The sequence below is a fragment of the Aedes aegypti genome, chromosome 3 (assembly GCF_002204515.2).
Source record: "Aedes aegypti strain LVP_AGWG chromosome 3, AaegL5.0 Primary Assembly, whole genome shotgun sequence".
NCBI lineage: Eukaryota > Metazoa > Arthropoda > Insecta > Diptera > Culicidae > Aedes > Aedes aegypti.
The window spans coordinates 156,998,199-157,016,852 of NC_035109.1; the positions used below are offsets into that span (position 1 = coordinate 156,998,199).

Sequence of the window (18,654 nt, forward strand, 5' to 3'; positions counted from 1 at the left end):
ATTCCTTCAGGAATTCTTTCAGTTAATGTTCTCAGGAGTTTCCCAGGGATACCTTCAGACTGAGACCACTTGAGGAATCCTTTGTCGGCCAATACCAGGCTGGTTTTTGGGAGGGCCGATCCGACAACGAATCAGATATTACCAGATACATCTTGCAAATGAACTTAGATAAATTCTTGGAGTATAACTAGCAGACTCACCATCTGTTTGGATTGGAGACGAGGTGTCAATGTCGTGTGTGAATTTAGATGGAAGTAAGGAGACGCACTTTGGAATTCATTGTTCAACATTGCACTCCAGGGTGATATTAGGAGACCAGCGAGCAAAGAAATGACACTATCATGACACGGTCACATCTTCTTCTTCTTGACATTACGTCCTCACTGGGACAGAGCCTGATTCTCAGCTTAGTGTTCTTATGAGCACTACCACAGTAGTTAACTGAGAGCTTTCTTTGCCAAAGTTATCATTTTCGCATTCGTATATCGGGTAGCAGGTACGATGATACTTTATGCGCAGAGAAGTCAAGGAAATTTCCATTACGAAAAGATGCTGGACCAACCGGGAATCGAACCGAGACACCTTCAGCATAGCCTTACTTTGCAGCCGCGGACTCTAACCACTCGGCTAAGGAAGGCCTACGGTCACATATGGTCCTTGGTCTTGTGGACGATATCGGCCTCATTTAAATCGATCGCAGGTCAGTGGAGGAGGTTTTCGAGGCTCTGAAGAATCTGAATATCTCCAAGAATTCGTTGAGGAATATCTGCAAAACATCTTTCAGCCATATTTTTAGGGATCACCCCTGATACTCCTTCAAGAATTATTTTATGAATTTCTCCAGGATTTTCTACAGAAATTGTTTGGTAAATTGTGGCAAATTTTTTTTTCAGGGATTTCCTATGAGATACATCAAAGGATTCCTCTAGGAACTCCTCTAAAATTTCTTCGGGGATTTCGCGGATTTCACCTAGCACTCCTTCTCTTAGGAATTCCACTAGGGATTTGTTCAGAATTTCCTCCAAAGATTTTAACAGGAATTCTTCCAAAGATTCTATCAGGAATACCTCTTTGAATGTCTCCAGAAATATTTACATTTTTTTTCTTTATTAATGTGAATTTTAACACATATGGCTAGTTCTTCACTCATACAGAAAAATATTTAAAAGGATTTCTCGTAAAATACATCCAGAGCTCCCTCCAGGAATTCCTTAAATTACATTCCTTCAGCATTTTCTCCAGAAATACCACCAAGAATACCTCCAAGAGTTTCTCTAAGGATTCCTCTAAAAATACGTCCAAGGTTTCCTCCACGAACTACACAAGAAATAACTTTAAAATTCTACTAAGAATAGCTCCAGGGATTCTTTAGGATTAATTTCATGGTTTCTTCCAGGAATACCTTCAGGTAGAGGAATATCTTTCAGGATTCGACCATAAATTTCTGCTTAGATTCCGCTAGCAATAGCTTCTAAGATTCCTCCTGAAATTTGACCATGGGTTCCTCCTTCAGGATATTTTTATCAATTTCTCCATCATTTGTATAGGAGCTGTCTAGTAACATCCTGTAACTCCTCCGGAGATTCCTGCACAAATTCCTCCAGAAATACTTTCATTTTTTCCTCCAGGAATATCTCCAATGATTTGTTAGGAAAACCGTCAGGGTTTTCTCTAGCAATCAATAACATATCCATTGATTTTTTTCAAGAGTACCACTAGGTTTTTCTCTAGGAATACTTCCAAGGATTCCGTCAGTTATAAACCCATGAATCCCTACTGGAAAACATTCAAAGATTTCTTCAGAAATATCCTACCTCCATGAATATCTCAAAAGATTGCTCTAAGTAAACTATGAAGATTTTCTTCAGGGAGTCTTTCTGGAATTCTGTTTAAACTTTTCTTCGGTGACTCCTGCAGGCATTCCTCTAAAGAGTTCCTCCAAGAATTCCTTTAGGGTTTCATCCAACGATTTCCTTAGGAATCTCTCCAAGGATTCCATCCGGAGCTTCTCCATTGGTTTCTTCAGGAATTCTTCCAGAGTTTCTCCCTGTTTTTAAGAATAACGATTTGGATTTTCTCTTGGAATTTCAAAGAATCCTTCTTAGAATAATTTCAGGATATTTTTCATGATCTTTTCAAGAATTCTTATGGAGATTTCTACAGTGACCCCTTCAGGAATCAATCCATTCTTAAAAACAGGGAGAAACTCTGGAAGAATTCCTGGAGAAACCAATGAAGAAGCTCCGGACGGAATCATCGGAGAGATTCCTATGGGAATTGTTGGATGAAATCCTAAAGGAATTCTTGGAGCAACTTCTTAGAGCAGTGTTTCCCAAACTTTATTAACTTTCGCCCCCTTTAGGCTAATATTTTTTGGAATCGCTACTTTAATTTATGAAACACATATGTATGCCAAAATTTGTCTTCGATTTGCATATCCCTTAATATTGTCGGTTATCGGACAATGATTAAAAACGAATAACTGAACAGTATTTTATACAGTCGACTATCCACATCTCGATATCTCACCCTATGTCGATGAATTCTTCGGTCCTTTTATTGTGCATATAATTATCATCTCCATGTGTCGATATCTTCGTCGATCGATGTACTGCTCATAACTGCATATTTGTCAAAATCGACATTTTTGAAAATTTCGAGTTTGTACCGGGAAGAGTTATCAAATAACAAATACTTTCGATCAACTTACCGAAATCTATGAGATTGTTCTAGAAAAAAAAAATGCATAGTTGTTTTGTCACATTGGCAATTGTAACCGCATAACAGTCACATTGAGATTATACATGAGCCTCATAATGTAGTAGCAACAAAATTTCTATTAGAATTATTTTTTGACTTCTCTTCCTATATGCAACATGAGTTGTACAAAATTTCAGCCTCAAATAAGCAATTATGGATTCATTGTGATTTTTTTGAAATTTTAGTTTCCTTCAATACTGCAATGAAATGCAAACTAGGTATATCATTTACTAAATGCCTACTTTTGTCGAATGTTACAAATATGCAGATATGGATAGTTTAGTCTTGTAGTTTTTTTCATTCCTGATTTTCTTTCCGTACGTCGCTATGCCCATTATCAAAGGATACTAGTTCAAATTTTCGTGATTCAAAATAATATAGGTGCATAAGATGACGTCTGCTTGTTAATTATTTTGCTTATTTTCCTTCGTATTTCCACGCAATCAACGCATGCTTGGTAAACTGTTTAAGGTTAACGTCAACGAATTAACGAAACGACGTTAATCGTTGATTAACATTAACAACTCTGTTTTGTACGCATATTTATCGATCTACAGCAAATTGTTAACGATTTTCTTCGAATACTTCGATAGGTAATCTCAGAATAACATGTTATGAAAACAATATGTGAAAAATAGAATCCATTTCATTGCAGCAGTGTTGCCAATTTTGATGATTGTCAATGTACTTTGAATGGTCTTCTAAGAATGAAGCAATTGTGTTTCTATTGTGATTTAAATGTGACATTGGGACTTAGTAAGTAACTCTGTGAAGGCGTAAGTTGTTTTTCATATTAATACTATATTAGCACTTCCGTCAGGGCGTACTTTTATCCAAAAAAATGTAATCATATCAGTTCCTTTCAAATTTAAAATATATTTCTCTAAAAAATATAGGGAAAAAATGATTTTATGATATCTGTAAAATTGTTGCTCCAAAAATAATTCGATTTTCACCATCAGGCTTCTGATTGATGATGTTTTCTAAGAACAAGCCTTTTATGAAAATAAAAAATATAAATTGTCGAATTTTTCAGCCAATTTGAGCAATCATTGGTTTTGATAACCTCCAAAAATCGACCGTTCTAATCGTTGTTCTATATTCGTGTGAAATTTAATTATTTTGGAGATTTTTTATTATCACAACATTGTAAAATACCGTAAAACGGGGTAACTTTGATAGTTTTTCCGAAGAAAACTTTAATATTTATGCATGCTGTTGCAAAGAATTTTAGTTCATATTTTTAAAACAAGTACTGGTATCCTAACTATCGATTCCAGTTGATAGATTTCCAAAAGATTTATTCTTAATGGATATATAATTTTTCATATAATCGAAAGTCGGTTTTCTGTTTTGGGGTAACTTTGATAATGGAGCATCACTCGAACAAAATTGAATGAATTACAGAACATTTGTAGGGCGTTGCATATCTTTAGGCGTTTAACGCTATATGGAAATTTCTGACTTAGATTACAAAAATGGTCCCAGTTTATAAAAATATTATTCGCTAAGAGTTTTGAGACCGAATTCGAGGTCTACTATAACTAGGCTATCAAGTATAAGTGACGAATTCATTATGACTTCATCAAATAGTGATCGTAGAACAGATTGTTTGGGAGCATTTCAAAATTGCTAAAATCTTATAAATTTTTCATATATGCATATAAATCCTCAAATGTACTTGATTCCAACGGAAATAGCTTTAACATGAAGTGTCATACTAATACTCTTTACTTTTGCATTCGTTTTGATTAACAGGAACTTTGTTATGTCGTTTAGTATGTTAAGAGTCTCGCATTATCAAAGTTACCCGCATTATCAAAGTTACCCCGTTTTACGGTACTAGTCGAACGATGTACAGAAACCCGATTGAAATTTAATTAATAAATTTAAAAGTTACAGCATGCACAAAGTGTCCATTTTATAAAATGAACAGTCCTTAATTTCAAAGTTCCATGCAAAAAAGTTCCTGGTATTCAATATTGAACATTGGGATAATTACTTAAAATTCTCAGATAAATGTTTTGAACTTTCAAAACATGTTATCTGTGTTCTCAATGATATCAGTGATTTATCTTTTCGATTCAGAGAAAATCTCAAATACCGATCATTCACATGATATGGAAAAAATGAATGCATATTACAAATATTTTGTTTTTGACAATCATTCAGTGTTTTCTAACATAATTTTAAACGGAACATGCTTAGAGTTCTAAGCAGTCTAAGATAAAGGAAATCATGAAAATGGTTTAGTTTAGAAATGATTCTCCTTCAGATGCATTAGTAATAGTTTCTTGTTGTATAGTTGTACTTGGGTGTGTTCTTCAAAGGTTCTAAGTAACAATTTTCAACTGCTCCCATGTCAGCTTTTTCTAGATTTTCGCTCCCCAATTTCTGTTTTACAAATTTTCGCCCCCTTGGACCTGAAAATCGCCCCTAGGGGGGCGAATTCGCCCACTTTAGGAATCACTGCTTTAGAGGATTCATCGGGTTATAACTGACGGAATCCTAGAGAAAACCCTAGTGGTACTCTTGAAAAAAATCAATGGATATATTATTGATTGCTAGAGAAAACCCTGACGGTATTCCTAACAATTCATCAGAGATATTCCAGTTAGCAGTAATTTATGGACGAATCCTGAAAGATATTCCTCTACCTGAAGGTATTCCTGGAAGAAATCATGAAGTTAATCCTAAAGAATCCCTGGAGCTATTCTTAGTAGAATTTTAAAGTTATTTCTTGTGTAGATCGTGGAGGAAACCTTGGACGTATTTTTAGAGGAATCCTCAGAGAAACTCTTGGAGGTATTCTTAGTGGTATTTCTGGAGAAAATGCTGAAGGAATGTAATTTAAGGAATTCCTGGAGGGAGCTCTGGAAGTATTTTACGAGAAATCCTTGTAAATATTTCTGGAGGCATTCAAAGAGGTATTCCTGATGGAATCTTTGGAAGAATTCCTGTTAAAATCTTTGGAAGAAATTCTGAACAAATCCCTAGTGGAATTCCTAAGAGAAGGAGTGCTAGGTGAAATCCGCGAAATCCCCGAAGAAATTTTAGAGTTCCTAGAGGAATCCTTTGATGTTTCTCATAGGAAATCCCTGAAAAAAAATTGCCAGAATTTACCAAACAATTTCTGGAGAAAACCCTAGAGAAATTCATAAAATAATTCTTGAAGGAGTATTAGGGGTAATCCCTAAAAATACAGTTCCTTCAGAGCCTCGAAAACCTCCTCCACTGACCTGCGATCGATTTAAATGAGGCCGATATCGTCCACAAGACCAAGGGCCATATGTGACCGTAGGCCTTCCTTAGCCGAGTGGTTAGAGTCCGCGGCTGCAAAGTAAGGCCATGCTGAAGGTGTCTCGGTTCGATTCCCGGTTGGTCCAGCATCTTTTCGTAATGGAAATTTCCTTGACTTCTCTGCGCATAAAGTATCATCGTACCTGCTACCCGATATACGAATGCGAAAATGATAACTTTGGCAAAGAAAGCTCTCAGTTAACTACTGTGGTAGTGCTCATAAGAACACTAAGCTGAGAATCAGGCTCTGTCCCAGTGAGGACGTAATGTCAAGAAGAAGAAGATGTGACCGTGTCATGATAGTGTCATTTCTTTGCTCGCTGGTCTCCTAATATCACCCTGGAGTGCAATGTTGAACAATGAATTCCAAAGTGCGTCTCCTTACTTCCATCTAAATTCACACACGACATTGACACCTCGGCTCCAATCCAAACAGATGGTGAGTCTGCTAGTTATACTCCAAGAATTTATCTAAGTTCATTTGCAAGATGTATCTGGTAATATCTGATTCGTTGTCGGATCGGCCCTCCCAAAAACCAGCCTGGTATTGGCCGACAAAGGATTCCTCAAGTGGTCTCAGTCTGAAGGTATCCCTGGGAAACTCCTGAGAACATTAACTGAAAGAATTCCTGAAGGAATTTGTGGAGAAATTATTGGAACAACTTGGAAATTGCAGGATAGATCTTGAATATTTTCTAAATTAATATTTTCATGTGAATGCAGTAATCATGCTTTTGTTTTGTGTGAAAAGCATTTAATTGAGATCATGAGAAAAATTAAGAATATTGTGTATTAAATCTTCGAGCTGTTTAGTGGAATGCCTATAAATAAAAGAAAACCCGAATCTAGTACTATACCATTTAATTCCCCTGGGGTTTTTTTTTCATTTATTTAATATTGCAGTGCTTTTTTGGCTGTCCTTAAGCTACATGCTCATTTCCAAAGAATTTCAGAGCTGGGAGGGGTCTCGTGGACTTTGTCCCATATAAATTATTTAAAACGTATATGCCTCTGCCCATATACACATACAAAACAGCAACTTTGGCTGAGAAAACCTTTCAGTTAACAACTATGTAAGTGCTCATAAGTACACTAAGCTGAGGAGCAGGGCTCTGTCTCAGTTGGGACATAACGCCAGAAATAAAATTAAGATCATATTGTCTACAAAACAGAAACAAGTGATCAGTGGGAGGGGGTGTGTTTGAGGGTCAACCCTCACTCCCTCTCCACCTTAGTGGATTTTGGAGTAAGTTTTTGGTGTGAAACCACTTGAAATACGAAAAACGCTCTTAAAAGCATGTTTGGCTTATTTAGTTTTGAAAATTTGAATTGAATTTTAATTTTAAAATTAAACATTTGGATTTGAAATTCAAATTAGTGAGAGGCTTTAGTGATCACCAAAGTTCTTGATACTATTAATGAAATATTGTTCATCCCATATTGGTTTTGCTACGTGTCGTGTTTACACTTTCGCCTTCTTGACATTTCGGAGGTTCTGTTACTAAAATGATGAAGGATATTTCCCTTCACGAAATTTTACAGGCTTGCCATAGTGACAACCATTAGCATCCGTAAATTGCTGTGGGAGCTTTAAATAACATGAAACTAGTTTTGTTTGAAAAATGACATATTCTCATATTTCCGGGTTTTGGTGGGTTTCCAGCAGGTATTTTTTTAATTTAATTCGTGTAAAATCATACACATTTATGCCTTGAATATGTTTATGAGTCAAATTTCAAATGATTTTGCCATCGCTAGAGTTACAGTTAACTTGATGATTAAAACTTGACTAAAGTTTGGAAAGAGCTTCAATTTCTAATTGTGACTGTGACTGTTTTAAGTTCATTTCAATACATTTAATTGTTAAATTATATTCAATTTGATTTCTAATTTTCCATCTATTAGAGCAAACTGCAAATATTTCAAATGTTATCGTTCAAAATTAACACTTCTCTTGGTTTTTAATTCAAATTAAAAAAAAAATAGAACTCAGTAACTCAACAGAGAGAGAGAGAGAGAGAGAGAGAGAAAAAAATGAAATTTTGAACTACAAATATTTGGGTACTGATCTGATTACTATTTGATTAAGAGCATAACAAAAGGTTTATTTATATTTTATTATTCTTGTACAAGAACCTCATCAACCTGCTTGATAAAATTGTGTCGTTTTCGTTCAATCTATCATAAATTGTTTCAATAATGAAGTAAAAATGTTGGAATTTGATGAATTATTTGATTTTTTTTTTCAAAATATTTGATTTCATATTACAAACATTGCAAGGCTTCAGGCTTTTTTTTTAAGAAAAGTGCTGATCTACAAATTGTGACTTTTAATTGTTGTGACTGCACATAGAACCTATTAAACTGCCAAAGTCTCAATTTCAAAAGAAATTCTTAATTTTATGCAGTTATTCTATTATTTTGCTGGATAAAAGAAAAACAAAATGATGTGGTTGAACCGTCTTAAGCCATCCCAATTTTTGTAAAAATATCCACTTTTTTGCGTCGTTCGTCTCCCCTGAGCAATTTTCTGGATACGAAACTGAAAATTCTATGAAATATTACATGTAGGTCTATTATTTGATTTTATAAAAATAGTTAACTGAGAGATTATTGATCTATTGAACATAATTTGTAAGCAACCTTATACAGAAAACCAAGCTGTAGTAGGATAGACGGTCACTAATTTTGTGAGATATTTCATCCTGCTGCTCCAACAGTTCACGCTGAGCATTAGTGCGATACCTAAATTACTTTATTGAACCTAAGAATTCACCTCGCTCGTGCTGTGTATCACGGGCGAGGTTTACTTGGTAGTGTTGTACTTTTACAACGGCGTGAATGGCACGTCATAAATTCTACTCTCACTTGTCCACCTCTATGTAATTAATAGACGACCTAAAACCCTTCAAAATGCATCAAAAGTTCCACGTCATAGGCGAGAAATGCATAAATTGAGTCCTCGCTACACGCGCAAGCGCACCCCCCATCTGCTCTGCACCGTAGCTCAGCTACTAGTGCGAGGAATTTAAAGGGATCAGTCTTTATGAACACACTTTCGCTACTGCGGTGGTCGTGCGGCGACCGCACTAAATCTATTTATGCGTCTGTTTGCAAACCAAACGCCGCGAAGAGAAGAAATAAATGGCGCATGTTGCGAAGCGATTTCATTTCCCCTTCGCTTCGGCACGACCGACATCTGTCGTTTCCGAGCACTTCATCCACACGCGGAGGCATCAACACACGAACGGACGAACGAATAGAGTTATCAGCCGATATTTATTTTGATTTTTTTGCTCTTTGAAGCACAACTTTCAACATGATATTGTGACGAATCTACAAGAGATACACTTTTGCTCTCAAAGACACTTTGGTAGCTAACAAGTTAATGCATATTTTGTAGAAGAATTTTTTTAACATTAATTACGATAATTTTAATAAAATTCATAAAAATACGTCGAAAAATGCTGATTTTTCCGTCACTTTTTGCAAACTTTTCGTAATTTGAGCCTTTGAATCATTTTCTACAAAAATTACGTCCAAGAAACTAAGATAGATTAGATCATAAGCTTTCGATTCATGCGCTGAGATCAAATGTATGACGCATAGTTAATTAGATATGTGGTTCCAAAGATGAACAAGTTGAAAATCTTAAAATCGTGAATAACTCACTTAGCAGTGATTTGCGACCCTATGTTCCATGGGCACTTTTTCATATCTCATGGAGACCTATCTACCCTCCAATTATTAAAAACATGGAACCAAACACCCTGTATATAAATAAATACATATATATATATATATATATATATATATATATATATATATATATATATATATATATATATATATATATATATATATATATATATATATATATATATATATATATATATATATATATATATATATATATATATATATATATATATATATATATATATATATATAAATACAAAAAGATTGGAAATCGGTTAAGCTGTTCAAAAGTTATATTTTGTTAAACATTACAAATCTAATGCGCTGAGACCTACAGTATGTGCCCATAAAAAATGACTGATTTTTTATTTTCAAAAAAAAATATCTCAAAAACTAAAAAACATACATCGCTGAAAATTTGACAGTATACGTAAAATTTTCTGAACTTTCAAGAAAAAATGAGAAAGCGATAGCCCCTCTGGTCCCGAGGCCTTCAAAACACGAAAAAATGGGAACTATTGAGTTTTTCATGTAAAAAACACAATTTTTGTGAAATTTTCCTGAAAAGTCAAAATCTTTAGCCTTCATTTTGTCCAAAAAGATTGAAAATCGGTCGAACGGTTCAAAAGTTATAAATTTTTTTAAATAAAAATTTTGCGAAATCGCGATTTTTCTGGTCACTCTATTTCGGAAATGGTCACCCTTTAAAAAAAAATCCAATAAAACGTGTATCCTTATTTCGGATGGAACAAAATAGCAAATTTTCACGGAATTCGGAGACCCACTAGATTTTTCATGGAATGGCTGTATATATATATATATATATATATATATATATATATATTTGTTAATATATTAGAAAAAAATCACGTGATCAGATGGGATTCGAACCCACGACTCTTGTATGTTAGACGAGTATTTTACCAAATAAGCTAACGAGACAATTGGTGACCCTATGACTCAGAAGATTACAACTTTCGAATTCAAATCCCAACAAGATACGTCGGTTTGAATTCTGACTGAGCACGTGGATTTTTTTCATAATTCCACTCATAATTTATGCATAATTACCTCGCGTAATAAGTTAGTTAATATAAATAAATAATAGAATCGATATTGTGTGTTCATAAGCCTTTCAGTTTTTTGCTGACCGATTTATGGAACAATACTTATATATAAGCTGACACTGCTATTATGATCTTCATTTTTGTAATATATCCCAATCCATTCGTTTCATTCCTCATGACTTAAGCGTCTTGTGTTCTCTATGTCCAATGGGTAGAACCAGTTTCGTCATTTGATGAGGGTACTTCGTTGGTGCTTTATGGTCGGTTGGTTGAAAATAGCAAAACCCTGCCGTGGCGTAGAGGTACATGCAGGCAGGATACAATGCATGCAAATAGGCCACTGGCAGGTATTTGAACCGTGAAGGCGCTTATGCGTGAAGTAGAACAAAACGCAAAAAGAAAGTCGGGCCGGGTGGTTTCATATACTATGTAATTAAACGGAAAAAAGTAACTGTAACTATTTAGCCATTGTTTCGTATGTAAATTGTAAATAAAACGGCTCTCTCTCATAATGTACAAAGAACTTAAATTGAACAAATCATTCTCTTATCATCATTGTTTGTGTCTTTCCTTTCAAAAGTGGGCATAGAGGCGGACTTGTTTACCGAGGGACGAGAATGTGTCAATTGTGGAGCGATTCAGACTCCACTGTGGCGCCGGGACGGAACTGGACACTATTTGTGCAATGCGTGCGGTCTCTATCACAAGATGAATGGAATGAATCGGCCGCTAGTTAAGCAGCCCAGACGCCTGGTAAAAGAACCTGTAAACATCTGCTACATTTTATCTACCTACCCCTTTACCAAAACTCATCCTCATTTCGTTTTGCTAAATTGGAAATTGCTTGCTTTGAGAGGAAAAGAAAAAGCTTTTTTTTTTGTTAATGATGATTTCGTTTTTTTGCTATGAACCCCGCCCGGCCGAACTTTCCGCACAATCGTTTTGCGTTTCTTGACCAAAAATAAAAGATCCAAACGTTTTTCCATACATTTCCGTTGAAACTGTTCCGTAGATGCTTTAGACGTTTCCAAACTCTAGAAAATCACGTGCTCACTGGTGCGAAAAGAAACTAATCCCGTTTTGTTATGAAAATTGTTATTCCAGTGGCCGCTGAACAGGGCGGGGATCTCTATAAGAACTATGGCTACAATTCCTTGACAACTCGCACCACCGAGGAGAAGCAAAGCCGAAGACTGGTAGGTTGACTGAAAACGGCAACGGCTGATTCTTTTTCTCTACCCCTGCATCTAACAACTCTCATTACTCACCCTCATCACTACACTTTCCTATGCTCCCAAACTGACAAGCTCTCATATTAATGTGCATTTTCCTCCAAATCATTCCGCCTCCTTTCGGTAGAGTTCAGCGCGACGCGTCGGACTGCAATGTTCCAACTGTAACACCATGAACACTTCGCTCTGGAGACGCAACCAGGTCGGAGAACCGGTGTGCAATGCCTGCGGTTTGTACTACAAGTTGCACAACGTCAACCGACCGTTGGCCATGAAGAAGGACAACATTCAAGTATGTACCCATGGGAGGGGATTGCTGCTAGTTATTTCGCCTTCCGACTTAGATACGGCTCAATTACTACAACTCTAATTTTCGTTTTAGTCACGCAAACGCAAACCAAAGGGCAGCAAAAATGCCGATGGAACGTCCAGCTCGAAGAGCGGCAGCAGCAATAGCAACAACAATAACAGCAGCAACAGCAATAATAATGGCAGCAGCAACAGCAGTAGCAATAATCCGAGTAGTACTAGCAACAGCAGCAGCAATAACCACAACTCAACCAGCTCGCTGAATTCGTCCGTGCTAGGAAACTCTGTGCATGGTGAGTGGAATCTAGAGTAATTACTGGTTTTGACGCATCAATCACGTGCAATTGATGAGCTTTCTTCTGAATTTGTTCGAGAATCACTATTATGGAATTAGTGTTTCTGATAATACAGCGGAACAAAAATAACATTTTTTCGTGTCTTAAGGATCAAATTGTGTGTCTCTTGTATATTTGGAATCGCTGAATCTGATGCCGTTCTCAGAAATGTTCCAGCATGTCACAAATTTAAGCTACAGGTCGCGCCACAGATGCATGAAACACTGGTTTCAATGTTGTTTGCATGAAATTTAAAGTATGATTTATCAAAATTTTTAGTAATCTAATCCACCAAGCATGCGAAATAGAACTTCAACTTTCATTTAGGCTATAAATTGTTTGAAATTGCACGAAAAGATTTAGATTGAATCGTTTTTTAAACATGCTTGCAGTCTCCATACAAAATTTTTCGTTTATCTTGTATGACAAAACACCTACACTTTTCTAAACCATCAAAAAATAACTTTCAACAGTAAATATCTCAAAAACTAGACGTACTATGATATTTTTGAAATCGATAATGGATTCAGTAACCATTAATTGAGTAATTAACGGTATTTTGAAGCTTGAGACAAAAACGTGTTCCGCAGTGTAGTGAAATTAAAATACTGTGTATTGTACACATGTATTTATGTATTGTACACATGTATTTATGTTAAAGCTAAGCCTTATTCAAAGTTTCCAAAGTCTACAAACAACGCACATATTAAATAAGTGTTTTTGTAGGAATTTGACGCATATCGTTTGCAACTAGAATATCCATTCAATTTGAAGCGCACAGATTTTTGATCCTTCACAATATATATGGTCCTGGCTGATATTGTAGTTATTGATGAAGCTCAAATGCTTTACTTTTTCATTAGAGAGATGAATTAGCGTTCGGCTGAAAACCTCTCCATAAAGACGAAAAAACAAGTTTCTATGAACTGCACATTGATTATAAAGGTAGAAGTTAAAAAAGGAATATAGAAATTTTATTCAAGTCAAGTCGCATCATTGATGTAGCTAGATTTCTGGAGAGGGCATAGGAGAGGTGGTCGATTTTCACAAATTTCATAATTTGCAAGGATTTGTATTGATTTTTTTTTTTGTTTCTGATTTGTCTCATATCATTGATCATCCTTGATACTTGTAAATTCAAAATTTAAAATAGTTAAAAAAAACCGTCAAGAATTATTCCAAAGAACTCACGAGGAATATCCCTTGTGATTCTTCAACGAACTTTCAGGTATTCAACCATGTGTTTTTAATAGATTCCTCTGAGAATTGCCACGGGGATTTTTCATTAGTTATTTCCGTACTTTTTCAGTGTTTTTTCTTTTCCGGTTTTAAGTTTCTCGGAAAATTATTTCTCAGATTAGTTTTTACTCAACATTTTTTTCCTGAAGTTTCTTAAGGCTCTTTGCTCTTATCAGAAAATTTCTCAAAAAATCTCTCTCAAATAACCTAGAAAATCTAAAGAGAGAGAATGCTTCATAAATTCTTTTGAACATTGATCCAGGGAGGTTTTCTACGTACATATTACATTTTTTAGTTTGTGAATATCAATCGAGGATTTCTCAAAAAAAAGCACAAGAAATTCTATCTCACCAAAATTGTCTTCAAGATCACCAAGCAAGGATTTTTTCACAAATTCTTCAAAGAGCTCGCCAACAGTTTTACCTACTTTTGTGAGATTCTTTCTCAAATTTTTCTTCAGACACCTTCAACACATTTTTCAGAAAATTTCTCGGAAATTCTTCAAGGATTGCTAGAAAAGAATTACAGTAAAATTAATCTTGGACTTCTTACAAAAAAAAATATAAATGATTCTTACAGGTGATAATCTAAAGATTGTGGAATATTACACAAGATTTTCAAGAGCAGTTAAACAGGACTCACTTTGGATAATGTTCTTTGCGATTTATCAGAAAAGTTCTCCACAGATCTTTTTGCATATTTTTTCACAGAAAATTCTACAAGAGCAAATATTTCTCTATAAATCCAAACTCTCACGAAAATAATATTTTAAAATTTCTTGAAAAATACCTCTCTAAAAAAATAAAATACTCAACAATTCCGATAAAGTTTCTAGCGGAATACGTTCAACTGTTTTCAAAAGGTCTGTCATGGAAATACTCACATTTTTTTTCTGAGCAATTTGTTTAGGGATTTTTTCAAAGAATTATTTTGTTGTTATCCCGTTTTTTTTCCATAAACAGCACTAGCGACTTTTCTGGGATTTTTTAAAGACATTTTTCAGCAATATTATTATTCTTAAAAAACAAAATGTTGAAAATTTTATTTTCATTCTTGAACTTTTCGAAAAATTTGTCCAAAAATTGTATCAGCTATTGCTTTAGCTTTTAGAAAACACTAAACAATTTTTTCTGAATGCTAATTCCTGATTTTTTTAAAAATAACTTCTAGAAATCTATCCACTCTTCATTGCTTGCTCAAAAATTGGTCCAGGAATACCCCAATATTTTTTCTACGGATTTCTTTTCAAATAACTCCATATCCAATTTACATCAGATTTCACGAGTAATGGATAAAAAATAAAGTTGGTAGAATTTCTAACGAAATTCGTTGGATAATTTAAGCTTAAATTGAATTCTAGAAATTTACTACAAGAAATTCAAGAATTCTCCGTAGAATTTCTGAAACTTTTTAGCGAAAATATATCGTAAAAAATCTCACAGAAAAGCTCAAGAGGTTTCTTGTGGGATTTACTACAAAAATATTTTTCCTTCTCTTCGTCTTTTACAATGTATCTAAAATCTTAGACGGTTTTGCATGAATTCCGAAGTTTCATGATAATATGGCGAACAGATTAATGTAAAAACCATTTTCTCTTATTTGCATAAATTCCATACAAACTTTTTGGGGGGACTATTTTAAATTATTGTGTTAGAGCTTTAAAAGTTTTACACGAAATTATTGGCAGTATTTTTTATGAATATTTCCGTAATGTAAGAGATTTCACTAAATATAAATTTTGGAGGAAATGTTTACGTTACCATGATTTTTTTTGAGGAATTCCCGATGGTCTTTCAACCGTACGTATAAGACTTTTGCAATATCATTTTTTCTTCAGATTCTTCAAAATGTTGCTTTTAGGAGTATGAAAAAAAAATGTACGGAGTACACCAAGAATGTTCAAGTGAAGGATAAATAACAAAATGTTGGAAGAGATGAACAGCAAAATATATGTGATTATTCATAAAACTTGTCTCTAGAAGTGAATTATTACAGGACAATTTGAAGCTCTCTAATAAATAAAAAAAAAAAAACAAATTTCTCAAGAAGCTCCACCAGAATCTGCTTTCAATATTATCCTTGAGATCTACCAACATTTCTTTCTTGATTCTTGAATTGCCCGGAGTTCTATTTATAATCATTTTTAAAGAAATATTTTAAGAAGACCCATGCAAATTTCTATATAAATATCTTAATAAATCCCTAACCCCTTCTCAATTATTTTGCTTAAGGCCCAAGTAAAAATGGAGCAAATGTCAAAAGTGAAAAAGCAGTTTTCACCGTTAAAATCGCCAAATCGAAAAAAATAAAAAAACACAGCTGTTTTATTTGCAAAATAAAAAGGCTGTGTGTTTTTATTTTTTCTGGTTTGTTGATTTCAAGGGTGAAAACTGCTTTTTATTTTTTGACATTTGCTGCAAATACCTTAATGCTTCTCCACAAATTTCTTTACTGCTGTTCTTATTTCAAAAATAAAAAAAAATACCTGATTTTTTTTACATAATTTCCTCTGAATGTTCGAAGGCAAAAATCATTTCAAAAAAACTTTTTTTGTAGGTAATAGTTGTATAATCATGAGGTCTGAAGCAGAATTTCCAGCAAACAAGAAAAAAAGTCTTTCATGAACTTGAACTTCACGAAAGAATTTTTAAAAAAATTTGTGTGAAAACTTTTTCAAGGAATTCACAGAGAAATATCTAGTAGAACTTTCAGCATTAGATTTGACAGAATCAATGATGATGGTTTTGTGAAGAAAAAGTATGAACAATTCTGACAATATTGTCTAATTGCCTAGAGATTTGTAGCAAAAATTCTGAAGCCACCCTTCGATATTCCATGAGAAATTTGATTATGCCAAAACTCTTCAGGATGGCTTCAAAAACGTTGCTAGAAATCTGTTGGAAATTAATCAAATTTTTTTTTGAATTTTTTACAAGTTATTAAAACATAATAAGTGTCCTTAGAAAAGTGTTGTTTAGAATTTAAGTAATATGTTTATTCAGGGAAACAACTTTAAAAAAATGAAGGTAAATCTAAGAAATATTTTATTGTTGTTGTAAAAAAGTGTGGTCGATTTTGGTATACATTTCCACACCAGGTTTCTGCCATCCATCTGAAAAAAAAATTGTCGGATATTCCTCTTCTTCTTCTGGGCATTATGTCCCAACTGAGACAGAGCCTGCTTCACAGCTTAGTGTTCAATGAGCACTTCTACAGCTATTAACTGAGACCTTTTTAGCTTAGCTTAGACTGACTACACGTATCAATGGTTGCTATTCCGTGATTGACCGAAGTCAGTGAAGATGCACAAAGAATCAATCAGAAGCTCGGCTGGGATTGGCCATAATCTTCTTCAGTGTGCATAATTCAGTGCCTCTATTTATACAGGGTCAAAAACGGCGCCGGCCACGTCCTTGCAGTCAGGTGGGATTGAGGGAAGAAATGTTAGTGTGTAACTTTTGCTATTTGGAGACCGTGTTTGCCTCTGCATCTCCACAAAGGTTACTGGGAGGGATGTTTGTTAATGGGGAAGATCGTTGGGTCACAGGATTCACTTTGATAAGCGATTATGCCATGATAAAAAAATATTTGTGAGATATAAACATTAGACTGATGCAAATTTTGAAGTTAAACGATGATATATTATTATATTTTATCGATAATGAACAATGTCAATTCGTCCCCTTGATGCTACAACTAGATAACTCGAAATTTGAAATTTTTGACTTCAATATGTCAAAACATTTTTCTTAATTAGATCTGCAAAATATCCACAGGTCTTAAGCGTGTGATTCAAAATACACAAGTTAAAGATTATTTTTAAATCATAATCACTGCGATTAACCATCACCTTGTTAAACGGTCATACTTTCAAAGTTGCACATCTCAAAATTTTGATTTGCGAGTTATCTAGTTGTAGCATTAAGGGGACGAATTATGATAAAAATAATTCTTCCAAAATTTGAAGTGATTTGGAAGAAATTAGGCTGTGCACACGCCATTTGAAGTTTGTATGGAAATTACTATGGAAAAGGCAAACCTTTTGTGTTCAGTCCTCTAGCTGCTCGTAATAATAATCTATGGAAAAGTTAATATACTCTTCTCATGTGAATTCTCCCCGGCTACAACTTTGCCGAGGACCGCATTTTGATTGGACGTAATGATCATTTAAGGTGAAGATGAATCGAAACCAAAGTTCAAATTTTCAAGAGCACGGATCTGGAGAACCAAACACCCGTTCAAGCTGAAAACTTAATCGATTGGTTACTAGCTGGTGGTGACCAATCGATTAGGTTTTCAGTTCAAACGGATGTTTGGTTCTCCAGATCCATGCTCTTGAAAATTTGAGCTTTGGCTTCGATTCATCTTCACCTTAACTACTTTCAGAGCAACACTGCTTTTTTGCTGTAGAACATAGTAGCCTGGATTACTTTGATCTATTTTACCCGCCAGGAGCACCACTGTTGCCTGCCGAGCAGTTGGTTGAGCATGCAAAATGCAAACCCACTTTATGCTTATGAATAGCCATTATTCCTGACGTCCAATCGAAATGTGATCTTCGGCAAAGTTGTAGCTGAAAGGCTTTCACATGAGTAGAGTTTGTTCACTTTTCCATAAAATATTATGACGATGAGATAGAGGGCTGAACACTAAAGGTTGACGTTTTCCATAGTAAGCTCAATATAAACTTCAAATGGCGTGTGCACAGTCAAA

At 34.7% G+C, this 18,654-nt stretch overlaps 1 protein-coding gene across 6 annotated transcripts in view; it reads left to right on the forward strand.

The window, feature by feature from the left end:
* The window catches only part of LOC5573053 (box A-binding factor), a 143,259-nt gene that overhangs the window by 116,742 nt on the left and 7,863 nt on the right, over positions 1-18,654 (forward strand). For 3 of the 6 annotated variants that reach the window (XM_001654325.2, XM_021852902.1, XM_021852904.1), the window contains exons 5-7: positions 11,407-11,591; positions 12,186-12,350; positions 12,441-12,660. In XM_001654325.2, the coding sequence (XP_001654375.1) occupies positions 11,407-11,591; positions 12,186-12,350; positions 12,441-12,660 (570 nt within the window). Of the gene's footprint in view, positions 1-11,406; positions 11,592-11,930; positions 12,023-12,185; positions 12,351-12,440; positions 12,661-18,654 lie in introns of all 6 variants that reach the window. The other 3 variants (XM_001654324.2, XM_021852905.1, XM_021852903.1) reach the window with 2 other exon arrangements.